Below are 27,975 nucleotides of genomic sequence, written 5' to 3'. Positions count from 1 at the left end.
AAGTGAGTGATATAGGGCCAGGAGGGCTGACTGTGGAACATAGTACCGTATCTTCGATAGTATGCCTACGGTCTTGGAAATTTTTTTGGAAATTTGTTGTATATGTGTTTGAAATTTGAGTCTATTATCAAGGTGGATTCCTAAGAATTTTCCCTCTGTGAGTTTTGTGATAGATGATCCGTTTATCATTATGTTAAGAGGGACGTCTGTAGCTCTGTTACCAAACTGAATGAAGTAGGTTTTGTCAATGTTTGGAGTAAGTTTGTTAGTACTCATCCAGGTAGATATTTTCTGTAATTTGGTATTTACAGTATTGGGTAGCGTGACTGGGCTCGGGTGAGAGAAGATGTATGTAGTGTCATCTGCAAATAGTGTGGGTTTGAGTAGTTGCGAAGCATTTGGTAGGTCATTTATGTATATGAGAAAGAGAAGAGGGCCTAGGACACTTCCCTGTGGGACACCAACTGTAACTGGCTGTGCTGAAGAGTTTGCTCCATTTGTGTACACATATTGGCTTCTGTTGCTGAGGTAAGACTTTAGGTAGTTGAGGGAGTGCCCTCTTATACCATAGTGCAACAATTTTATATGGAGCAAGTCATGGTCAACTGTATCAAAAGCTTTACGTAAGTCTATGAAGATCCCCAGTGGGACTTCTTTTTTCTCTATTGCAGTGTATATGTGTTCTAGCATGTGTATAATAGCATCATTAGTATTTTTATTAGGCCTGAACCCAAATTGACAGGGGTTGAGTATGTTGTGGGAGATGAGGTAGGAATAGATTCGCTTATGAATTAATTTTTCGAAATGGATGGACAGGACGATAATGAGAACCTTCAAAACTAGGGATGCCAAGCCCATGATGACACTCTTCAGGTCGCTTGTTCTATCTAGGCTGGAATATTGCTGCACACTAACAGCACCTTTCAAGGCAGGTGAAATTGCTGACCTAGAAAATGTACAGAGAACCTTCACAGTGCAGATAACGGAGATAAAACACCTCAATTACTGGGAGCGCTTGAGGTTCCTAAACCTGTATTCCCTGGAACGCAGGCAGGAGAGATACATGATTATATACACCTGGAAAATCCTAGAGGGACTAGTACCGAACTTGCACACGAAAATCACTCACTACGAAAGCAAAAGACTTGGCAGACGATGCACCATCCCCCCAATGAAAAGCAGGGGTGTCACTAGCACGTTAAGAGACCATACAATAAGTGTCAGGGGCCCGAGACTGTTCAACTGCCTCCCAGCATACATAAGGGGGATTACCAACAGACCCCTGGCAGTCTTCAAGCTGGCACTGACAAGCACCTAAAGTCGGTTCCTGACCAGTCGGGCTGTGGCTCGTACGTTGGTTTGCGTACAGCCAGCAGCAACAGCCTGGTTGATCAGGCTCTGATCCACCAGGAGGCCTGGTCACAGACCGGGCCGCGGGGGCGTTGACCCCCGGAACTCTCTCCAGGTAAACTCCAGGTATGAGGATAGACTAAGGGCCCTGAATTTGCACTCTCTCGAAAGGCGTAGAATTAGGGGGGATATGATCGAGGTGTATAAATGGAAAACAGGAATAAATAAAGGGGATGTAAATAGCGTGCTGAAAATTTCCAGCCAAGACAGGACTCGCAGCAATGGTTTCAAGTTGGAAAAATTCAGATTCAGGAAGGATATAGGAAAGCACTGGTTTGGTAATAGAGTTGTGGATTAGAGTTGTGGATGAGTGGAACAAACTCCCGAGTACAGTTATTGAGGATAAAACATTGTTTAGCTTTAAAAATAGGTTAGATAAATACATGAGTGGGTGTGGGTGGGTGTGAGTTGGACCTGACTAGCTTGTGCTACTAGGTTTGATGCGGTGCTCCTTCCTTGTGGCAGTGACCTGATTAGGTGGGTCACTCGGCTAATCCGGGGGAACACGGACCTGCTTCGCATGGGTCAGTAGGCCTGCTGCAGTGTTCCTTCTTTCTTATGTTCATATGTATATATACATGTGTATATATATATATATATATATATATATATATATATATATATATATATATAATATATAATATATATATATATATATATATATATAATATATATATATATATATATATATATATATATATATATATATATATATATATATATATATATATATATATATATATATATAATCTGTTCAACCTGTTAACTTAAAATAAGATGTTGAGAAGAAAGGAAATTGATTTTCACATGAAGGTAAATAATCAAACTAACCAAAATAAAGTTACACTAACCTGAGAAGCATAGGCAGACGTGGCCTTGAGAGCAGGAATGGGAATGATGCATTAATGTACAGCCTGGTACTGCTTCCACTCCACTGTCTTAGTGATGGTGATTTTGCGGCTCCACGAACTAGCAGCTTCCTCAGTAAATGCATGATCATGTCCCAACTTTAATAAATCTTCACTTCTCCCTGGTCCAGTGTAAGCAAATTTATTTATTTCAATTTATACAAAATTAAGCAATACGTACTGAAAAAACTCATGCGGGTTTAATGTTTTTATTTTGGGGGGGGGCAAATATAAATGAGTTATTGAGCATTTAGAAAGAGACATTCAGCATCACGCATTCAGTATATAATAATAATAATAATAATAATAATAATAATAATAATAATAATAATAATAATAATAATAATAATAATAATATATCTTTATTTCTTCAAGTACATACATGTACAAGGTATACAGACCATAGCTGACATCAATGACATACTACTATGTAGTAAGCCGCTTGTTATGCTGAACATTTCGGGCAAGTTAGGTCACTTTTGTCCCCAGGATGCGACCCAAGTCAATCCACTAATACTCAGGTACACATTTTTACTGATAAGTGAACATGAACAACTGGTGTAGGGAAACACGCTCAATGTTTCACCCTTTGCCGGGTATCAAACCCAGACCCTCACAGTGTGAAGCGAGAGCTTCTGCCACCAGGCCACGGGCCAGCAGAAGTAAACCATACCCCCGGCCGGGATTGAACCCGCGGTCATAGTCTCAAAACTCCAGCCCGTCGCTTTATTTGCAATCGCGTCATTACGATTTCTTAAGTCATGTTGACAGCAGAAGTACATGGACCACCAGAGGTACATGGACCACCAGAGGTACATGGACCACCAGAGGTACATGGACCACCAGAGGTACATGGACCACCAGAGGCACATGGACCACCAGAAATACATAGACCACCAGAGGTACATGGACCACCAGAAGTACATAGACCACCAGAAGTACATGGACCACCAGAGGTACATGGACCACCAGAAGTACATGAACCACCAGAAGTACATAGACCACCAGAAGTACATGGACCACCAGAAGCACATGGACCACCAAAAGTACATGGACCACCAGAAGCACATGGACCACCGGAAATACATAGACCACCAGAGGTACATAGACCACCAGAAGCACATGGACCACCAGAAGCACATGGACCACCAGAAGCACATGGACCACCAGAAGTACATGGACCACCAGAAGTACATGGACCACCAGAAGTACATGGACCACCAGAAGCACATGGACCACCAGAAGTACATGGACCACCAGAAGTACATGGACCACCAGAAGCACATGGACATTACAATTCAAATGATCCCCCAGACTGCAAAATTCCCACCCATCACTCTAGTACAGGGACTACTTGCCACCCCCAGAACTCTAAGTCAGACTAACCATTATCCCTGAATGCCATCATGTTACCTCGCTCACACTCCAACAGCATGTTCAATCCCAACATCCACCCAGAATTATGCACCCTCCTGTTTGTGCGAATATTAAAATCCTGCATATTATTCTTACCATAAACGTTATGCCAAAACGCAGCCTCTTTCAACACTTACTGGCAAGGATAATTACCTAGTGACACCGGAAAAAAAATCCCCCCCCAGTACCAACAATACCACCAGTCCGATAACATTCTTCTTTGCAAATATACAGGGTCTAAAGCCAGCAACAAACAACAAAATACCTTTCATCCGTGGACTGCTTGCAGAGGCAAAGGCAATGTTCGCGGCTTTCACTGAGACCCACATAAAGGATCACTTGGACAACGAAATATGGATCCCAGGTTACAACCTATACAGATGTGACAGAGTGAACAGGCAAAAGGGGGGGGTTGGCCTGTACATTGCAGAGTCACTTGTTTGCACAGAACTGCTTAATGCCTCAAATGATGTAGTGGAAGTTTTAGCAGTAAAGGTCGAGAACCAAAACATAGTCATTGTGGTAGTCTACAAGCCTCCGGATGCAACATCCCAGCAATTCCAGGAACAGCTGTTAAAAATTGACCACTGTCTGGAAAATCTTCCAGCTCCTGCACCCAACATCTTGCTCCTGGGGGACTTCAACTTAAGGCACCTAAAATGGAGGAATATAGCAAATAATATTGTTGCAGTAATAACACCAGGAGGCAGCTCTGATGAAAACTCACACTCACACGAGCTTTTAAATCTCTGCACAAAATTCAATTTAAACCAGCAAATAATAGAGCCTACTAGACTGGAGAATACACTAGACCTCATCTTCACTAACAATGATGATCTGATAAGAAATGTCACCATATCAAAAACAATATACTCAGATTACAACATAATTGAGGTTCAGACATGTATGCGTGGAGCCCCAGACCGACAAAATGAGACTAGTCACGAGAGAGCATTCACCAAATTCAACTTCAATAACAAAAACATAAAGTGGGACCAAGTAAACCAAGTCCTAACCGATATAAGCTGGGAAGATATACTAAGCAACACAGACCCAAACTTATGCCTAGAACAGATTAACTCGGTGGCACTCGATGTATGCACAAGGCTTATTCCTCTAAGAAAAAGGAGGAGTAGATGTAAAATAGAAAGAGACAGGCGCTCCCTTTACAGGCGACGGAAAAGAATAACAGAGCGGCTAAAAGAGGTCAATATATCTGAAATGCGCAGGGAGACACTGGTCAGAGAAATAGCAAGCATCGAACTTAAGCTAAAAGAATCCTTTAGGAGTCAGGAATCGCGGGAAGAACTAAAAGCCATAAATGAAATCGAAAGAAACCCAAAGTATTTCTTCTCCTATGCCAAATCAAAATCGAGAACAACGTCCAGTATTGGGCCCCTACTTAAACAAGATGGGTCCTACACAGATGACAGCAAGGAAATGAGTGAGCTACTCAAGTCCCAATATGACTCAGTTTTTAGCAAGCCGCTAACCAGACTGAGAGTCGAAGATCAAAATGAATTTTTTATGAGAGAGCCACAAAATTTGATTAACACAAGCCTATCCGATGTTATCCTGACGCCAAATGACTTCGAACAGGCGATAAATGACATGCCCATGCACTCTGCCCCAGGGCCAGACTCATGGAACTCTGTGTTCATCAAGAACTGCAAGAAGCCCCTATCACGAGCCTTTTCCATCCTATGGAGAGGGAGCATGGACACGGGGGTCGTCCCTCAGTTACTAAAAACAACAGACATAGCCCCACTCCACAAAGGGGGCAGTAAAGCAACAGCAAAGAACTACAGACCAATAGCACTAACATCCCATACCATAAAAATCTTTGAAAGGGTCCTAAGAAGCAAGATCACCACCCATCTAGAAACCCATCAGTTACACAACCCAGGGCAACATGGGTTTAGAACAGGTCGCTCCTGTCTGTCTCAACTACTGGATCACTACGACAAGGTCCTAAATGCACTAGAAGACAAAAAGAATGCAGATGTAATATATACAGACTTTGCAAAAGCCTTCGACAAGTGTGACCATGGCGTAATAGCGCACAAAATGCGCGCTAAAGGAATAACAGGAAAAGTCGGTCGATGGATCTATAATTTCCTCACTAACAGAACACAGAGAGTAGTCGTCAACAGAGTAAAGTCCGAGGCAGCTACGGTGAAAAGCTCTGTTCCACAAGGCACAGTACTAGCTCCCATCTTGTTCCTCATCCTCATATCCGACATAGACAAGGATGTCAGCCACAGCACCGTGTCTTCCTTTGCAGATGACACCCGAATCTGCATGACAGTGTCTTCCATTGCAGACACTGCAAGGCTCCAGGCGGACATCAACCAAATCTTTCAGTGGGCTGCAGAAAACAATATGAAGTTCAACGATGAGAAATTTCAATTACTCAGATATGGTAAACATGAGGAAATTAAATCTTCATCAGAGTACAAAACAAATTCTGGCCACAAAATAGAGCGAAACACCAACGTCAAAGACCTGGGAGTGATCATGTCGGAGGATCTCACCTTCAAGGACCATAACTTTGTATCAATCGCATCTGCTAGAAAAATGACAGGATGGATAATGAGAACCTTCAAAACTAGGGAGGCCAAGCCCATGATGACACTCTTCAGGTCACTTGTTCTATCTAGGCTGGAATATTGCTGCACTCTAACAGCACCTTTCAAGGCAGGTGAAATTGCCGACCTAGAAAATGTACAGAGAACTTTCACGGCGCGCATAACGGAGATAAAACACCTCAATTACTGGGAGCGCTTGAGGTTTCTAAACCTGTATTCCCTGGAACGCAGGAGGGAGAGATACATGATTATATACACCTGGAAAATCCTAGAGGGACTAGTACCGAACTTGCACACGAAAATCACTCACTACGAAAGCAAAAGACTTGGCAGACGATGCACCATCCCCCCAATGAAAAGCAGGGGTGTCACTAGCACGTTAAGAGACCATACAATAAGTGTCAGGGGCCCGAGACTGTTCAACTGCCTCCCAGCACACATAAGGGGGATTACCAACAGACCCCTGGCAGTCTTCAAGCTGGCACTGGACAAGCACCTAAAGTCAGTTCCTGATCAGCCGGGCTGTGGCTCGTACGTTGGTTTGCGTGCAGCCAGCAGCAACAGCCTGGTTGATCAGGCGCTGAGCCACCAGGAGGCCTGGTCACAGACCGGGCCGCGGGGGCGTTGACCCCCGAAACTCTCTCCAGGTAAACTCCAGTTGTGACTAGGGTAATTACAACTGACCCAGTTGTTAATTAAGATAATTGCCTAGTGACGTTTAAATTTATAAAAATTATTATATACTGACACCCTCAGTTGTTGACCAGGATATCTGTTTATTGGCACTCCTCACTGCCATCAAGGCACTCTTGGTCAAGGTGTCATAAGCCAGGGCACTGGGGCTACTTCTCTCTCCCCTCGTCGAATCAAAATTGAAACACATACTGAGGAATACAGAGACAATATAATAACCTATGTGACATGTCAAGATATCTTATTAATGAAAATAAGATACCAGATATACTAAGCAAATTTCCTAAATTTGCTTGTAACAGATAAGTGAACTATAGATATGTAGATATAAGCCCATATGCACACCTGTTAACCCTTTTGGGGTCTAGTTCCTGGGTCTTTTGTGCATGCATATGTTCTTGTGCTACCGTCCACAGGATGGATGGGGGGGATAATAAACTAGCCACTTCGGTGGCAAAATCTAATCTAATCTAACAAGCCGGGCTGTGGCTCGTACGTTGGATTGCGTGCAGCCAGCAGTAACAGCCTGGATGATCAGGCTTTGATCCACCAGGAGGCCTGGTCACAGACCGGGCCGCGGGGGCGTTGACCCCCGGAACTCTCTCCAGGTAAACTCCAGGTAATCCTTACACATATACTGCTATGTATGATAATCTATGTAACTGTATTTGTGTATACCTGAATAATCTTACCTCTCGTTCCCAGGCTCTGTATGGCCTTAATGTCGATAACGCAGTATTATTTTTTACACAGGGTTTAACAAGGTTAGGTTAAGGATCCCTAGCATTATTGACAAGCTATTTACAAGTTAAGGATCCCTAGCATTATTGACAAGCTATTTACAAGTTAAGGATCCCTAGCATTATTGACAAGCTATTTACAAGTTAAGGATTCCTAACTTTATTGACAAGCTATTTACAAGTTAAAAATTCCTAACTTTATTGACAAGCTATTTACAAGTTAAAAATTCCTAACTTTATTGACAAGCTATTTACAAGTTAAAAATTCCTAACTTTATTGACAAGCTATTTACAAGTTAAGAATTCCTAACTTTATTGACAAGCTATTTACAAGTTAAAAATTCCTAACTTTATTGACAAGCTATTTACAAGTTAAAAATTCCTAACTTTATTGACAAGCTATTTACAAGTTAAGGATTCCTAACTTTATTGACAAGCTATTTACAAGTTAAAAATTCCTAACTTTATTGACAAGCTATTTACAAGTTAAGGATTCCTAACTTTATTGACAAGCTAAGAGATGTTACCTACATCAGCTCATTTGAAAGGATTTTTATTATGAAACATACAAGTAGGGAACAGGATGAAGTTGGAGCCATCTCATCATAATGTTGAACTAGCTAAAACTATTTCTCCAAGGTTGATGGTTTGATTACATCATCATTACTTCGCTACTACCCTTGCTGCCTCCAATTTAATCTTTTCTGTATCTGACTGAAGAAGTCTGAGTAAGCGAAACCTTGCAGTCAACAATGAAGATAACCCAACTGCTGCAGGTGTGTCACACTCTTCAACCTCTATGAGTACTACCTCCTCAAGGAATGTTCCTTGATGTTGGTGAGGGGCTCTTGATTTAAGGAATTGGATCTGTGCTCCAGTTCCCCAAATTAAGCCTGAATGCCTTCCACATCCCTCCCCCCAGGCGCTGTATAATCCTCCGGGTTTAGCGCTTCCCCCTTGATTATAATAATAATAATATGAGTACTACCTCCTCATGGATATGATAATAGGATAATTATCTAATTACACCCTCAATTACCATGATGACTGCTTACACTTAAAATTAATGACCAGACAAATTACCAATGTATAAGACTCGTCTAATTACATTACAAACTCCCAAGTCACTCGTTGACTCACTGTTATCTCCACTTAGATTAACTTTATGAGTCATAATAATAATAACTATTACTGAACCAGCCTATAACACATGATAAACTATACATCTACAAAATACAATATACAAATGATTTAGGAATAGTTGACATTACTGACATTATAGAAAGAACCCCAATGGAAATAAGTCACCTAATCCGACTTGCTTTTGGGTTATCCTAAGTAATTTACACATATGTTAACATGTATGGTAATTGTATTATGTATCTGCACCTAAATAAACTTACCAACTCATTTAGGTTCGTCTCTTTCTTGTGAATAATAATAATAATAATAATAATAATAATATTTATTTTTTTATTAAAACAGCGGCTGTTTCCCACCGAGGCAGGTTGACCCGAAGAAGAAACAACCTTATCATCATTCACTTCATCACTCTCTTGTCAGAGGTGCACCTACTGAGGGTGGCCCGGTGGCCTGGTGGCTAAAGCTCCCGCTTCACACACGGAGGGCCCGGGTTCGATTCCCGGTGGGTGGAAACATTTCGACACGTTTCCTTACACCTGTTGTCCTGTTCACCTAGCAGCAAATAGGTACCTGGGTGTTAGTCGACTGGTGTGGGTCGCATCCTGGGGGACAAGATTAAGGACCCCAATGGAAATAAGTTAGACAGTCCTCGATGACGCACTGACTTTCTTGGGTTATCCTGGGTGGCTAACCCTCCGGGGTTAAAAATCCGAACGAAATCTTATTTTATCTTATCTCACTGCAGTTCAAACATTGCGACACATCACCGTTCCTGAGGACAGACACTGTAGTACCTCCCACCTCCAGACTCAAGTCTGGCTAACCGGTTTCCCTGAATCCTTTCATAAATGTTACTTTGCTCACATTCCAACAATACATCGTCATAAAAACCATTTGCCTCCACTCCAAATGCACTCACGCATGCTTGCTGGAAGTCTAACGTCCCTCCCACACAAAACCTCCTTTACCTCCTCCCTCCAAATTGTGAGTTCATTACCTTTGTAAATTGTGAGTTCATTACCTTTGTAAATTGTGAGTTCATTACCTCTGTAACTTGCTCAGCTATCAAAACTTTGGAGTCCAGTCCCTGGACCAATTATGTACCTCTGTAATCTTTTGACTACCGCCCACAGGATGGGTATGGGGTGCATAATAAACATATTAAACTAAAAAAACTAACTCCTCCCTCCAACCATTCTTAGGACAACCCCTCCCATGCCTTCCTTCAACTACAGATTTATGCGCCTTCCTTGTCAGCAGATGGCTCTATAAAAGATGAGAATAATAATAATAATAATAATAATAATAATAATAATAATAATAATAATAATAATAATAATAATAATAATAATAATAATAATAATAATAATAATAATGCTCTAGCATGATTTCTACTGTCAAGACTTATGAAGAGCCTTGATATTAGTGAAATATTCTAGATCCAGTGAATTGGAGCTGCCCTCCTCTTCCTTGGGTTAACCTGATTATCTATCACTCTGTAGAGTCCAGGCTCTATAACTCCTACTTATTTAGCATTTGCTTATGTATATTTTGGGTTACATAACTGCAATGTTAAGCTGTCAGTAAAAACATAGTACGGTAGTCAAAAGTGCAATTATCAAAGGATTTTCGTTTTAATGGAGGTTCGTCCAATCTAAAGAACGGGAAGGCAAGTCTAGGTCCTTGGATCAAGAGCCCCTCACCCGCATCAAGGAACATCCCTTGAAGAGAATTATCAAAGGAAAGATTAATAAGATTTTTACAAGCATGATTCTTTTCTTGGTACAATAATCAAAGTACAATGACTAAAGGAATGTGTATTCAATTCACTTCAGTTCAAGTTTATTCTCTATAAGGGTATATAAGGTATAGGACGGTTATCCCTCAGTGCCAGTCGTGGGAAAGAAGTGAATAGTTAAATAGTCAAGGTTAATGTTTTAGTAGCTGACCTATATTCAGCTGACCAGTGTACAGTGAGAGAATCATAGCAGAAAAAGCCAAATATATCTATAAACTCAAGGAAAGTCAGGTGGCGTTACTCCCCTCAGTGTTTTAAAAATGGCTGAGTCAGCAGACCAGGTCAGGAGACAACAACACGACACAACCCCCGATAAATGGAATTGAGGGGGATTTGGAAGGATAAAACCATTGATTAAACCTTTCTGGTCTACCAGAATGGAAAGGAGTTAGAAGTTAATTGGTGAAGCCAGACTGTGAAGTGAGGTGGGTAGGGGAGTGTGTAATAAGGGGTTAACTGTAAGGGTTTTGTGAAGTTAAGGGAAAAGTGAGCAGTGAAGAGGGTTTTGAAGAGGAAATTTTACTAGTAATTCAGTGTGATTGCTAAAGCCGATACTAAGTGTACTAGGGACTGGAAAAGATAAATAAATATTATTGTATATGAGTAAAAGAGCGAAGAGTGAAAATGGCAGGCATTAGAGGGGTACAGGCTGCCATAATTATATTTATATTTCTTCTTCAATTCCATGAAGAAAGAAATCAGTCATGGGGGTTGGAAAAGGTGAATGGAGTAACAGCGCCCTGGACAGTAAAAGCCCAACAGTTGCCATCCTACCAGAAAAGTAAATGTCACTATCGCCACAAGGTATGGCAACACCGCATACCCAAACAAAAACAGTGGCACACAGCTTTTATTGTAGCGCTCTTAAGTGGTGATATCCAAATTAATCCAGGACCTCAAACTATTGTGCAGAGGCAAAACAGACAGATAAATGACGGCGATAATGACGGTCTAGTAGCTAGGGATGATAACCTTAACTCCATATGTAATGCATACATAGGTCAATGTGAGACAATACAGCCATTATTATCTCAAACACTACCAAACAGATGCATACACTGTACTAAAGTATGCATGAAAAACAGAAAAGGCACCTTATGTAAAATATGTAAGGGGTGGGTGCATGATGGATGTATGTACAATTATAGCAACGGTGCCAGAATTCATTTTGTGTGTAACAAATGCACTTTGGCACAGTTACCCTTTAGCAGTGATGACATTGATTTACCTAATTTTAATACAAATGACCCATTGCCATATATTGATGATTATGATTGTTTTATGAAAACAGGCCTTCACTTTATTCATGTCAATGCAAGATCACTTCTTCCTAAATTGGCAGAGATTAGGATTCTAGCTAACAAAATTAGGGCGGCAGTTATAACCATCTCTGAATCTTGGTTGGATGATACGGTGACTGACGACGAGGTCAAAATAGAAGGTTACAATATAAAACGCTTAGATAGGAACAGAAAGGGTGGTGGAGTATGTGCCTACATTAGAAATGACATCAGTTACACAACCCAGGGCAACATGGGTTTAGAACAGGTCGCTCCTGTCTGTCTCAACTATTGGATCACTACGACAAGGTCCTAAATGCACTAGAAGACAAAAAGAATGCAGATGTAATATATACAGACTTTGCAAAAGCCTTCGACAAGTGTGACCATGGCGTAATAGCGCACAAAATGCGTGCTAAAGGAATAACAGGAAAAGTCGGTCGATGGATCTATAATTTCCTCACTAACAGAACACAGAGAGTAGTCGTCAACAGAGTAAAGTCCGAGGCAGCTACGGTGAAAAGCTCTGTTCCACAAGGCACAGTACTAGCTCCCATCTTGTTCCTCATCCTCATATCCGACATAGACAAGGATGTCAGCCACAGCACCGTGTCTTCCTTTGCAGATGACACCCGAATCTGCATGACAGTGTCTTCCATTGCAGACACTGCAAGGCTCCAGGCGGACATCGACCAAATCTTTCAGTGGGCTGCGGAAAACAATATGAAGTTCAACGACGAGAAATTTCAATTACTCAGATATTTTAAACATGAAGAAATTAAATCTTCATCAGAGTACAAAACAAATTCTGGCCACAAAATAGAGCGAAACACCAACGTCAAAGACCTGGGAGTGATTATGTCGGAGGATCTCACCTTCAAGGACCATAACATTGTATCAATCGCATCTGCTAGAAAAATGACAGGATGGATAATGAGAACCTTCAAAACTAGGGAGGCCAAGCCCATGATGACACTCTTCAGGTCACTTGTTCTATCTAGACTGGAATATTGCTGCACTCTAACAGCACCTTTCAAGGCAGGTGAAATTGCCGACCTAGAAAATGTACAGAGAACTTTCACGGCGCACATAACGGAGATAAAACACCTCAATTACTGGGAGTGCTTGAGGTTTCTAAACCTGTATTCCCTGGAACGCAGGAGGGAAAGATACATGATTATATACACCTGGAAAATCCTAGAGGGACTAGTACCGAACTTGCACACGAAAATCACTCACTACGAAAGCAAAAGACTTGGCAGACGATGCACCATCCCCCCAATGAAAAGCAGGGGTGTCACTAGCACGTTAAGAGACCATACAATAAATGTCAGGGGTCCGAGACTGTTCAACTGCCTTCCAGCACACATAAGGGGGATTACCAACAGACCCCTGGCAGTCTTCAAGCTGGCACTGGACAAGCACCTAAAGTCAGTTCCTGATCAGCCGGGCTGTGGCTCGTACGTTGGTTTGCGTGCAGCCAGCAGCAACAGCCTGGTTGATCAGGGGCTGATCCACCAGGAGGCCTGGTCACAGACCGGGCCGCGGGGGCGTTGACCCCCGAAACTCTCTCCAGGTAAACTCCAGGTTACAACCCAAGACCTGATTTAAATAACAATAAACTGGAGATTCTATGGTTTGAAGTGCTGCTTCCCAAGACCAAACCCATCTTAGTAGGAACTAGTTACCGCCCTCCTACCCAGGACCAGTTCTTAGAAGACTTTTCCAGAGTCTTGTCCGGAGTTGAAAGCAATTGCGAAACAATAATACTGGGCGACTTCAATATCTGTTTTCAGCAACAAAATAACGGGCTATGCAAAAGGTATAAGCAAATTCTAGGATTAAATAGCTACACCCAACTAATTAATAAACCAACCCGGATCACACAGTTCTCAGCCACCCTAATTGACCACATACTTTGCAACCGCGCTGAGAACATTAATCAGTCAGGCGTCATTACCACAGGTCTTAGTGATCATTTCATCATTTACTGCACCAGGAAAATCACTAGGGATAGGATAGGCCTACACAGGACAATAAAAATGAGGTCAACTAGAAACTACAGTAAAGAAACACTGGTAAATAGGCTACACAATTGTGACTGGACAGAGATAACAAGTTGCACGGACGTAAACGATGCCTGGGAAAAATTCAAAACAATGTTCACTACCATTCTTAATAATATTGCACCAGTTAAAGAGGTTAGGATTAAACGAAGAACTGAACCCTGGATGACTACTGAGATATTAGATAATATGAAATTCAGAGACCAGCTGCTAAAAAGATTTAAAGCAAACAGACAGGATATTGCAGCACTAAATGAATTCCAAAGGGTGAGGAACAGAGTACAGAGGCTTATAAAAGGAGCAAAGGCAAAGCACTATTGCTCAAAAATTGAAGAGTATAAGCATAACCCCAGAAAGCTCTGGCAACAACTAAAACAGTTGGGGTATAGCCATAAGCCAGTAGATAGGTCTAACATAGTACTCACTATGGATAATGAGGTATGCCACGAAACATCTAAGGTGGCAAATTGCTTTAATTCCTACTACACATCTGTTGCATCAACACTAGTAAGTAAACTACCAGCTGCATCAAATACCTTTAACACAGACTCTGATAAGTTTCAAACATACTATACCAATAAAGGGGTAACCCCAAACAGTTGTCAACTAGTAAGTGTATCTCATGACTTCATTCAAAAAGAACTAAGCAGGTTAAACCCAACTAAGAGCACAGGCCCTGATAACATCCCGTCTAAGTTCCTAAAAGATGGTGCTTCTGAACTGTCAATCCCTATTGCTCACATAATAAATCTATCAATCACCACTAATACCGTACCGGAGGGGTTCAAGGAGGCCAGAGTTACTCCTATCTTCAAGAAAAATAATAGGTCTGATGTAAGCAACTATAGACCTGTTAGTATACTCAGTATAATATCTAAAATTCTGGAGAGGGCGGTGTATTCTCAAGTAGTTAAGTACCTTAATGACAACAGCATTCTCCATAGCTATCAATCGGGCTTTAGAAGATCCTACTCAACCGATACCTCCCTTATTAATCTGATGGATTACCTGAGAACTGAAATGTCAAAAGGGAACCTCATAGGTATGGTAACCTTAGACCTGCAAAAGGCCTTCGATACTGTCAACCACAATATATTATGTAAGAAACTTCAAGCTATCGGTATAGGTTCTGTAGACTGGTTTAAGTCCTACCTTAGCAACAGGAGACAAATAGTCAAAATCAACAAAACGGAATCAGAACCCCTGCCGATAACATGTGGAGTTCCCCAAGGTAGTATTCTGGGTCCCTTACTATTCTTATGTTATGTCAATGATATGCCTATCAGTGTCAAGTGCAAACTCCTACTGTATGCAGATGACAGTGCTCTGTTAGTGACAGGTAAAGACCCACAAGATATTGCTAATGTTTTAACACTGGAACTGGAGTCCTGCAGCAAATGGTTAGTAGACAACAAACTATCATTACACCTAGGGAAAACTGAAGCCATTCTCTTTGGAACGAAACATAAACTGAGAAGGGTAAATAATTTTAATGTTCAGTGTAATGGGGAGTCCATCACTTTGGTTTCATCAGTAAAATATCTGGGAATCCCCTTTGACCCATGCATGTCAGGAGAATTGATAGGGAACAGTGTAGTAAAGAAAGCGAATGCCAGACTGAAGTTCCTGTATAGACAAGCACAGTGTCTACCTACTGAGGCTCGCCCATATACAATGCCATATGGATTACGCTTGCTCTTCATGGTACTCTGCCTTGACAAAAGAACTGAAAGATAGACTGCAAATCGCCCAGAACAAAATCGTAAGATTCATCCTGGGGCTGGGACCAAGAGAACATGTAGGCCAGGATGAATTACAGCAATTGGATATGCTGAATGTTGAAGACAGAGTAAAACAACTGAAGCTAAATCATGTTTATAAAATTGCTCACGAACAGTGTCCAGAATATCTTGCTGTTAATTTTGTCAAGGTTGGGAACCAAAGCAATCATAGTACTAGGGGGAGAGAGCACAACTTTGTAGTACCCACAGTCAGTGGCCAGGCGTCAAACACCTTTTATTGTACAGCAATAAAAGAATGGAACAGACTACCCGCACATGCCAAAGCCAGTCATAGCATGAACCAGTTCAAGAAGACTGCCAAAAAGTGTCTGATGAATGAAGCTACAGAAAGGGAGGGGAATGATTTTCTATTTTTTAGCTAAAATACGTGTAAATTTTACCTTATCCCTAGTAATGACCCTCGTATTGTAGATAGTCTTAATGACCCTCGTGTAGTAGATAGTCTTTTTAGTATGATAATAAGATGTTATCTTCATTGTAGAATAATAAGAAAATATTATAACCTTTATATTATAATAATAAGGTAAAAGGACCCCAATGGAAATAAGTCACTCTGTCTGACTTTTTTGGGTTATCCTAGGTTCTCTACACATATGCTGCTATGTATGATAATTCTATGTAACTGTATTTGTGTATACCTGAATAAATTTACTTACTTACTTACTTACAATGTGGGGTTTACAGGTTTTGGGTATTGTGTGGTTTACATGTTATAAAATACTAATTACAGAGGGGGCCACTAGGACACCTAGCATGGCTAGGCATTTCGAGCAGACTTAGATTAATTCTTAACTTTAAATCCTTACAGATTATGGTATTAAGGCTAAGTGACTACATCATAATTTGTGAGTTTAGCAATGTGAATGCTTTTGTTTTGGCACAATACAAGGTGTCTATACTGGAGTATCATAGGCAAACTTATGACTAGTTAGGATTTATTATTTTAAGATTAAGATTAGTATTTCTGGGTTTATAGTCAGTGGGTGAGTGAGTATAATTGTGAACCACCAGGTGGTTATCATGTAGTTAGTTGACGGGGTGGATCAGGGAGATAAGATGTTTTCTAACTGTAGTTTTGAAAGTGATGAGTGTGTCTGCAGTTCTAGAGTTTTCAGGTAGGGTGTTCCAGATTTTAGGTCCTTTGAAATACATTGAATTTTTGTAAAGGTTTAGTCGGACACGGGGAATGTCATAGAGATGTTTGTGTCTGGTGTTATGCCTGTGGATCCTGTCACAACTATCAAGAAAGCATTTTAGGTCAAGGTTAATATTGGAATTTAAGGTCCTGTAGATATAGATTGCACAGGAGTAAGTGTGGATGTTCTGAACAGGGAGTAAGTTTAGATCTATGAAGAGTGGGGGAGGGGTTGCCAGGGATGGAATTTAGGGATTATTCTTACTGCGGCTTTTTGTTGGGTTATTATTGGCTTTAGGTGTGTTGCTGCAGCTGAACCCCAAGCACAGATAGCATAGGTGAGGTATGGATATGTAAGTGAATGGTATAGTGTGAGAAGGGCAGTTTGCGGCACGTAGTATCGTATCTTGGAGAGGATCCCCACCGTTTTGGATACTTTTTTTGTTGTGTTGGATATGGGTGCTGAAATTTAGGTTGTTGTCGAGGTATAGGCCAAGAAATTTGCCCTCATTATGTCTGGCAATTAGAGTGTTGTCGATCTTAATGTTAAGTTGTGCAACACCTGCTCTGCTACCAAACATAATATAGTAGGTTTTGCCAGTGTTAAGTGTAAGTTTATTGGCTGTCATCCAAGTCGATATTTTGAGCAGCTCCTCGTTAACAATGGTGTTGAGGGTGGCAAGATTAGGGTGGGAGATGACGTAAAGTCGTGTCGTCAGCAAAGAGAATGGGTTTCAGGTGTTGGGATATGTTTGGAAGATCATTGATGTAAATGAGGAAGAGCAGGGGTCCAAGGACACTTCCCTGCGGAACTCCAGTATCAAGTGGCCGTATTGATGAGGCTGTGTCTTTAATGGTGACATACTGATACCTATTAGAAAGGTAGGATTTAAAATATGTAAGCGCATGGCCTCTTATACCATAGTGGTCAAGTTTGTGGAATAGGATGCCGTGGTCTACTGCGTCAAACGCTTTTCTTAGGTCAATAGCGGATATTCCTTATTTTCCAATGCTGTGTAAAGCAGGTCTAGCATTTTTATAATTGCATCTACTCTGACTGTTAAGGTCATAGTACAGAACAATAATATACAATGATCTAAGTGCTGACTGATTATTTAACATTTTACAAATGTATGTTATGTAAGTGTTTGTCAGAATTTCGTTATAAGTGAAGGTATTATCTAGCTTCATTAGATCATAGATATACAGTACCAACAAGTTGATAAATAAGGCACATGTACAGTAAAGATACCAGGCCCGGACTCATGGAACTCCGTGTTCATTAAGAACTGCAAGAAGCCCCTGTCATATGCCTTCAGCATTCTATGAAGAGGGAGCATGGACACACGGGTCATCCCACACACACTAAAAACAACAGACATAGCCCCACTCCACAAAGGTGGCAGTAAAGTAATTACAAAGAACTACAGACTGATAGCACTAACAGGTCGCTCCTGCCTGTCCCAGCTACTAGACCACTTTGACAGGGTCCTGAATGCTTTAGAGGATAAAAAATTAGATTTAGTATATACAGACTTTGCGAAAGCCTTCGACAAGAGCGACCATAGTGTAATAGCGCACAAAATGCGCGATAAAGGAATAACAGGAAAAGTTGATAGATGGATCTATAACTTCCTAATAAACAGAACACAAAGAGTAATAGTAAACAGAGTAAAGTCTGAGGCAGTTACAGTGAAAAGCTCTGTTCCACAAGGCACAGTACTCACTCCCATCCTAATATCTGACATAAACAGAGACATAAGCCATAGCTCCATATCTTCCTTTGCGGATGACACCCGAAATGCCATGACAGTGACCTCCTTCGAAGACACAGCGAGACTCCAAGTGGACATCAATCAAACCTTCAAATGGGCCACTGACAACAATATGAAGGTCAATGAAGAGAAATTTCAACTACTCAGATATGGAAAACTTGAGAAAATTAAAACTGTATCAAGGTATACAACAAATTCTAACCATACAATAGAGCGAAAAAATGTGAAAGACCTGGGAGTGATAATGTCAGAGGATCTCACCTTTTCAAAGACCACAACAATGTATTTACCTCATCTGCTGTGGGTCTTACATCAATGTGCGTCCATATATGTCGTATATAGTCCATTCAGGACTATATACGACAAATATATGATCAGCGAGAGAGCATCCAACATCCCCCTAGAGCCCCAAAACTTGACTAAGGATTGAAGAAAATGAAAAGAATGCCAAGAAATTCCCAGCAAAACTGGTCCTAGAGGTGACTTACAACGAAAGAAAAAAAAATCTAACGATCACAGGAAGCCAAGATTAGGAAAAGCAGGATAATGGAGTACAAGATAACAAGGTATTTTGAGGGCTTGATAAGGCAAAGGGACAAATGGAAGTTAGACTCAAATGAGTCACACGATGTTGGAAAAAACTTCTTTTTCAGCCTGAGGATCAAGAACAGGAATAACGTAGACGAGGATATAACGAAAGCAAACATCACACAACTTTAAGGGTAGGTACGACAGGGTTGATGAGACAAGAAACTAGTAAAACCGGTATTAGGTGAGGTGAGGTAACACGGGGCGAGTACAAGCATAACACACTAATACTAACAAAAATTATGCATATAAATATAATTGCCTCCAGCACGTTGTAACTATTACCAGGAATGATGATAGGCATGCTAAGTTAGTTTAATATGTTTATTATGCACCCCATACCCATCCTGTGGGCGGTAGTCAAAAGATTACAGAGGTACATAATTGGTCCAGGGACTGGACTCCAAGGCATGCTAAGCACACCCCATCCTGCCCCAGGGAAACACACCTGCCTCCTCAGGAGTCCCCAAAGTTCAATATACTCTTACCTTCCCAGGTTGTATTGGCTTGCCTTTATACTTCTCCATTCCCTTCCTATATGAAAATTGCACAAACAGGTATTTTAAAAGTGTATAGGAAAATATTGGTGTTTAGAAGATGGACGATCCATCCCCCATCACACCCTGGGATAAATAACTTAACACTAGCGTAGAGCTCTGTATAAAATTTGTGTGGTAAGCGCTGAATCCACAAGGGTCGTATATACAGGACTTGGAGGGATAGGAAGTAATCAGTTTCAATCCAAGGAAGTGCAGGACCAATTCGTTGGACCAAAAGCACTTCACAGCTCCATAACAATGTGTAATAAAATATAGTTTCATCAAAGATGAAAAAAAATCCCAGGTAGCACCATGTTAAACCAGGTTGTGTTTTCAGTGAAAACACAACCTGGTTTCACATGGTTCAACTGCAGTGATTTTGTACTGTCAGGTAGGTACCTGGAGTTTACCTGGAGAGGGTTTCGGGGGTCAACGGCTCGGTCTGAGACCAAGCCTCATGGTGGATCAGGGTCTGATCAACCAGGCTGTTAATGCTGGCCGCACGCAAACTGACGTACGAACCACAGCCTGGCTGGTCAGGTACTGACTTTAGGAGCCTGTCCAGTGCCTTCTTGAAGACAGCCAGAGGTCTATTGGTAATCCCCTTCATGTATGCTGGGAGGCAGTTGAACAGTCTTGGGCCCCGGACACTAATTGTGTTGTCTCTCGGTGTACTCGTGGCGCCTCTGCTTTTCATCAGGTTATGTTGCATCTCCTGCCGAGTCTGCTCTCACAGAGAGTGATTTTCGTGTGCAGGTTTGGTACTAATCCCTCTAGGATTTTCCAAGTGTATATTATCATGTATCTCTCTCGTCTACGCTCCAGTATTTAGTTCTACTTACAGGGAAGGGAGAGGGGTCGAGTCTGATAGCCTAATCTCGCTCTTATTAATGTTGATTCCACTATAATTTTCTTATTCTGCACCTCTCAGGTCATATCATATATACCCTTAAAATTAATTTCGAGTTTGCTTCCATCTCTCATTTAACTTGTGTCATACTTAACTACCCTGTGAATGGCCTCTTATACCATAATGGTCAAGTTTGTGGAGTAGGATGCCGTGGTCTATTGTGTCAAAAGCTTTTCTTAGGTCAATAAAAATTCCTAGTGGATATTGGGCTTTTACTGTCCAGGGTCCTGTTACTCCATTCACCTTTTCCAGCCCCCATGACTGATTTCTTTCTTCATGGAATTGAAGGACATAGATAAATATAATTATGGCAGCCTGTACCCCCCTAATGCCTGCCATTTTCACTATTCACTCTTTAACTCATATACAATAATATTTATTTCTCTTTTCCAGTCACCAGTACACCCTAGTATCTGCTTTAGCAATCACCACTGAATTACTAGTAAATTTTCTTCTTCAAAACCCTCTTCACTTCTCACTTTTCCCTTAACTTCACAAACCCCTTTCAGTTGACCCCTTCCCGCCTCACTTCACAGTCCAGTTTCACCTATTAACTTCTAACTCCTTTCCATTCTGGTAGACCAGAAAGGTTTAATCAATGGTTTTATCCTTCCAAATCCCCTCAATTCCATTTATCGGGGGTTTTGTCGTGTTGTTGACTCCTGACCTGGTCAGTGCGTCATCATGGAATGTCTTATTTCCATTTGGGCCCCTTAAAAGCTCGTCCCCCAGGATGCGACCCACAATATGCGACTAACACTCAGGTACCTACTTACTGATGTTAATAGGGACAGCAGGTGTAAAAAAACATGGCCAACGTTTCCACCCGTGCAGGGAACTGAGTGCATTGTGCCGGAAGATAGCTCAAATTCACTGAATCAAAAGCCCTTCACTGGTCTCAAGGCCCCTTAAATGGACAAGTCTTTAATAAAACACATGAGGATGCCAACACGGCTTTGCCGAGATACCTAATCCTAGACAATAATAATTTAGCACTATTGGATTGTCCTATTTCAAAAGTACAAATATAAAGAACAGTAAGAGCTTTTTATGTATTACCTGCGTATGATATTGAGGTTATCTATGACAGTGCGTATCAGCTGAGAGCCTCACAGTGATGTCTCCTGCCCTACCAAGTCTCTGAGAATAACTGAGGCTGCATCTCGTACCTAGTATTGTTGTCTCGGCAGCTGCCTATTTGACCCAACATGCCAGCCATTTCCAGCATCCCTATATACTTGCCCATTTACTGTCCTTTCTGTGAAACTTATAGCATTCAAAACATTATTAAATAATGAAATAGCTACTAAACTAATAGGTTTTTATAGTAATTGTCTTCGGTACTTGTAGCTTCTGAACAAAGGGCTTGAAAATTTGATAATCGTACAATGTCTGCATCCACACGCATCGTTATTCCCAACATTTTAGCAAATTAAATAACATTTCTGCTCTTCTATACTGCTCGCACGCTGTAGTTTTGGACAACCTTTCAATAGTGTCGATTTTGAAGCACACACACACACAGCAAACTCCATATATAAGCTACTGAGAATTTCTCTCAACAGCCCGAGGTTTAATTACTCAAGAATACGCAATAAATACGCAGTAATTAAATAAATAACAAAAAGGCACAATACCGTGACTGGAACGATACACAAATAACCCGCACATAAAAGACAGAAGCTTCTTCTTCTACTACAACTACTGATGAAATTAGACACATGTGCGGCGTCTGGTTGTCTTTGTTGTGGACGTTTCGCCATCCAGTGGCTGGCTGGATGGCGAAACGTCTACGGTGGGGATGCCCGTCATTTTTTTTTTTTTTATATTTTTATTTAGAACATAGGACAAATACAATAATGTATAAGAGTATAAAATTAAAAACCACACTAGATATTACAAAACCTCTAGTACACAATCCTGGTACATTTAAAGAACACCATAGATAATGGCCATGTTACAACCATATACATAACCCACAACCATATACATAACCATATACATAACCCACAACCATATACATAACCATATACATAACCCACAACCATATACATAACCCACAACCATATACATAACCTACAAACCCTCCTTTTACAATCATTATTGCCAGTGCAGACACAGCTGACACTTCTACCCCCCCCCCCCCCCCCGTATGTACAGTCGCCGTTCTAAATAACATACATTAATTATCCTAATGAATGGTCATACACTGACCTCATCAAAACCTTAATGAGTGTTTACCTAAGAGTTGGTAGTGCATGAACAAGACAACATAAATTTACAGACTAAAACAGTTATGAAACATTACACTCCTATACACATACACTGTAATAAGTAGAAGAATATACACCACCAATATAATATCAAATATTAATGTTAACCATGAATTATAAACTTTCAAAACATTGCATATCGTGAAGTTCACACTCAAAATGCAAGATAATACACCTCATCCTACATGTCGGTACAATACTAGGCTATGTACACATTTTAAAGAACCCAAGATTACAACATGAAAAAGTAATATCCAAATGGTCTATTATGATTTTAGTAAGTTACCAACACTAAACTCCTTATAACATCTATCACGCCACATATAAACTTAACAAAACGTGTCACACATTCCACAAGACTTCATTTTATGAGTAATTCAAGATCTCAGTGCCACACAACGCCACAACCATACACACACAGACGTACGGAACCATTCATAATACATACACGTCACTCCCTAAAACCCGCGCTCTACCCTAAAGTCTCTAACATACCGTTTGGTGCTATCACGGGGGGAGTCCAGCCCCCTGTTGCCTTACCCCACCCGCAGTTGCAGCAACATTTGAACAGTAAGACATCGATACTTTGCCGGAAAACTATTATCCCAACTTCTACCATATACGAGTTTATTTCTGCAATACGTTCTGTAGATACCTGCCGCAATTGCCCTGATCCTACCTGATCCCCCGGTTTCCCGCATACCCCACGAGATATAGAGGAAATCAGCCACCACGTACATTATTGCTCTTCGTACCTCACTTGATACTCCGCTAACTTCCAATGTTAAGGCCCGTAAGGTTGAAATACTTCCCCCACTAAGAAAATCTAAAACCCGCCCCAACCACGAACGAACTTTGTCCAAGGTATCACAAAAGTAGACAGCATGAAAAGCTGTTTCTTCAAGACCGCAACGCAAGCAATCCGCCTCCCTTACCAAACCCATCCTATTTAAGACCGATTTTGATGCTAAAATCCCCATGACAAATCTGTACACCAATTCACGAACCCTTGGTGCCAACTTAAGTTTACAAAATCCTTCCCATATTTCCCCCCAATTATACAGCGGAAAAACAGACAATCCCTGTACAATTTCCCTACGACAACATATGCTGACCATTTGCCCCACCTGGATCCGTTTCGCATTTCTCAACTTTAACAACAAACGCAGCATGTCCTCACACTCTATTAATCCCCTGCCGCTCCACCATTTACGCATTTCGATCATTACCCGACCCACCCGGATGCCCTTCTCACCGCCCGCCCTAAGGAACCGCTGCTTTACATAGAGGGCCTTCACCCGTGGCCCCAAAGCCAAGAGACCTAAACCCCCACGGCGAACATGGGTCATGACAACCTCCCGACTTAACCAAGCCCTCCCGAAACCCCAAACATAACGTAAGACCCTTCTCTGCAGATCCTGAATATCCGTATCTCTTAAAGGGTACACCGCGGCCACACCCCATACTTTACTATAAACAAGTGTATTAACCACTACTGTCCTCTGTTGCAACGAGACATCCCCAGCTCTTAACCCCCGAAGTCGATCTAAAGCCTTGTTAACCACCAATTCAGAGTTTACCCTTCGGCTCTCCCTCTCATCTGCCATGTACACGATGCCACATATTCTAAGTTGCACCACGACTGACCACCCATACCTTTCGCCCAACCTCCCCCCCACCCATGTACCCACCTCCAATAATTTCGATTTTGCCTTGTTAACGCACATGCCTGACTCTGCCCCAAAAAACTCAACAATCCATCCCACGATCTGCAAATCCTCCTCCCCTTTTAACAGAATTGTGGTATCATCTACGTACCCGACCACACGCGCTGCATGGTCACTGCTCAGCGTTCCACGCCTCAAACCACCATCCACCAGCTCATAAAATGGGTTTTGCATACAAGCAAAAAGCAGCTGGGAGAGGGGGCACCCTTGCCTCAAACCCCTTTCCATACGGACCGGCTGACCCAATTTACCGTTTACCTGTATGCGTACCATAGCCGTGGCATACAAGGTATCCACCCATCTTGCAATTCCCTCTCCAAAACCCTGCTTCAATAAAATAAGCCTCAATAAATCCCTATCAACACAGTCATAAGCATTTTGCCAGTCAAGCCCGAGGACACCCCCCCCTTGACATTCCTCCAAAAACTCCCTAATACGTACATGTCCGTCCCTCATGCTCCTACCTGGTATGCCTAGCTGTCCCTCGTGAATAACCGACCCCATAACCTTCCTCATTCTGTTTCCTAAAACTTTTGCAAAGATTTTATAGTCAGAGCACATAAGAGATATTGCTCTATATGCACTCAGACCCCTCCCCCCTCCCTTTTTGGGCACCAACACAACTACCCCCGTACTTTGTGACATACCTAACCTCCCCTCCGTGAGCATGCAATTTAATACATCAACCAAACAATGCTTAATACTTCCCCAATGCGCCCTATAAAAATCATTCGAAATGCCATCTATACCTGGTGCCTTTCCTTTACTCATACTAAAAATCGCCTCCTCTACCTCCTCCACTCGAATGCTACCTTCTAGTACCGTTCTATCCCTGTCACTTATAACTTTTCTGAAATCCCTCCTCACCAGGCCGCCCTCATGGACCCCCCCTACTCCCCTCCGTAGCTTTTCCCCAAACCATAGATCAGCATAAAAACTCATGCTGTCCGTGGTGAGGAGTACTTGACCCGGCAGGTAACCACCCAAACCCGTGCATACTTCCAATTGCAAGAGGGACGTCGCCTGTTGCCTGACCCTAAATTTGCGCAAGACACAACCCGAAGGTTTGTCACCCCATAGCACTTCTTCCATACCTGCTCTGACTCTAACCGCATTGAAACGTTCATTGTGAATTTCTGCAAGTCGACTACGAAGATGTTCAATGTCGTCATACCGACTACTACTCCCGCCCCCCACATAGTAATCATTTAGCTGCCCCTCCAGATAGTTTTGCAGCCCATACCTCCACCTCGCCTCCTCTTTTCCCCGCTTCTTATAATAACTCGCTATTCCAGGTTTGGCACGCGTTTCCCACCATTCCAACAAACATTCACCTGCCCGTCGCGTTTCCCAAATATCCTTCCACCAGTCCTGAAAAGCTGACCCATCCCCCTCCCCCTCCAATAGCCGCACGTTCAGTTTCCAATAACCTGGATAAACCCTGATCATTCCATCCCAGTTCAAGTCCGCTAGCACTGCACGGTGATCTGAAAACCCCACATCAAAGGTCTGTACGTGCCCAACTCTAATCCCTTGTGTTACATAAAGTCTATCCAGACGGGCCGCATAGCCCCTACGAACGAACGTATGCTCCACCCCCCACCCACCCCGCCCCACCACATCATAAACCCCTGCATCCCCCAGCAGATTCCGTAAGACAGGTAAAACGCACCCCGCCCCCCGCGGCTCAACATCGCCATGGCGGATAACGCAATTCCAATCCCCACCCATGACGGTAATGAACGGCAAACCCCGAGTGTAAAACGTTAAAGCCTCCCTTACAAAGTCTACTTTAACTTTAGTGTTGCTGTCCGCTGGCATGTAAACGCCAATAAAACAAACCCTCACCTCACCCCAGTACCCATCTACCCTCACCACCCTCCCACCTCCCCCCTCCTCCCATCTTAAGACACGCCAAGGGCTGGACTCCTTCACCGCTATAGCTACCCCACCCTTTAATTTTAAAGAACTGCTAACATACATTCGGTAGCCTTTTAACCGTAACTCTCGCCCAAACTTATAATTGTGTTCTTGTATGAAACATACGTCCACAGCATATCTGCGCAAGAACCACTCCATCCACACACACTTAAACTCTGCCCGCAGACCATTTACATTGATGGTAACACACTTGAATTCACAAAAGGAGGTTTTCCTCTATGCTTGTGGGTCTTTCCCGTTCCTACATGTACATTACACTGACCTTCTTTGACCTTTGACTTCCCAAGGCCCCCCTCACCCCCCCGTGCCCTACCCACATGCTGGGCGCTTGCCCCAACCCCGTCTGCAGGAGGCGCCTCCGCCACTTTCGACCATAATTTCTTCCCTGGACGCTGTCCCGGTGTCAGGACCTCGTCCATATCCGACACTCCTGCCGTCCGTTTGCGGGAACCAACTTCCACACACATCGCCTCACCAGACGAAGCCTCCTGGTGAACTTCCACCACCACCTCATGCATCCGTGTCATTGTAGGCACGTCCAGGTCTCCCATCTTTGGCGAATCATCCTTCACCACTTCTTGACTCTCAGGTGAAACGTCTGGGCTATGCTCTGCCCCATCCAGGAGATCGTTTAACACGTTCTCCAGCAAACTTTCCTGTGACAACCCCACAGGCTCCGTAGGCCCCACAGGTGGCGTGGGCACGTTTGTAGTGTCCACCGACAGGGTGGCGCACGCCATAGACTGCATCTCCTCTTGTTGTACTTCCTCACTCCAAAGCTTAGGTCCTTGTTCAGGCGAGGGACCAGTCTCCAGATCAAAGGCCTCGGTTCTTAGGACCACAGGAGAAGGTTCCCGGATACGTACAACCAGGCGTCTGGAGCACTGAGCAGCCATATGGTCATACGAGTTGCATAACCTGCATGTCTTACGTTGGCCCGCATAGTGAACAAAAACTTGGGTCCTGTAGTGCTCTAGATAAACGTAAGATGGAATCGGCTGTTTTAATGTCATCTTTAGGGTGCAGGAGCCTTCCGGGAGCCCCTCGTATGGGCCCTCCCTCCATACTCCCTTGGTCGCTGCATGTACCGTGCCGTATTTGCCAAAAACTTTCCGAATAACATACTCCTCCGCCTCGAAAGGCACGTTCCTTACTTTGACCCAGGTGACGTATGTGGAGACGTCATGCAGACATACCTCTACGGCTGAATTCACCGCCATTTTCCTCTCTTGAAAAGCGTCCA

General features: G+C 42.4%; 1 protein-coding gene across 2 annotated transcripts in view; it reads right to left on the bottom strand.

Annotated features, from left to right (window-relative positions):
- Positions 1-21,944, bottom strand: part of LOC128699607 (gamma-butyrobetaine dioxygenase) — a gene marked incomplete at its 3' end in the record, with an annotated part of 42,810 nt that extends 20,866 nt beyond the window's left edge. The window contains 2 exon segments of one of the 2 annotated variants that reach the window (XM_070099358.1): positions 2,262-2,436; positions 21,851-21,944. In XM_070099358.1, coding sequence (XP_069955459.1) covers positions 2,262-2,410 — 149 coding nt within the window. 2 annotated transcript variants of the gene reach the window in all.
- Between the last annotated feature and the right edge of the window lie 6,031 nt (positions 21,945-27,975).

This window comes from Cherax quadricarinatus, chromosome 67, assembly GCF_038502225.1.
Source record: "Cherax quadricarinatus isolate ZL_2023a chromosome 67, ASM3850222v1, whole genome shotgun sequence".
NCBI classification, from domain to species: domain Eukaryota; kingdom Metazoa; phylum Arthropoda; class Malacostraca; order Decapoda; family Parastacidae; genus Cherax; species Cherax quadricarinatus.
The sequence above is the reverse complement of the archived record's forward strand: the minus strand, read 5'-3'. Positions and strand labels throughout refer to the sequence as shown.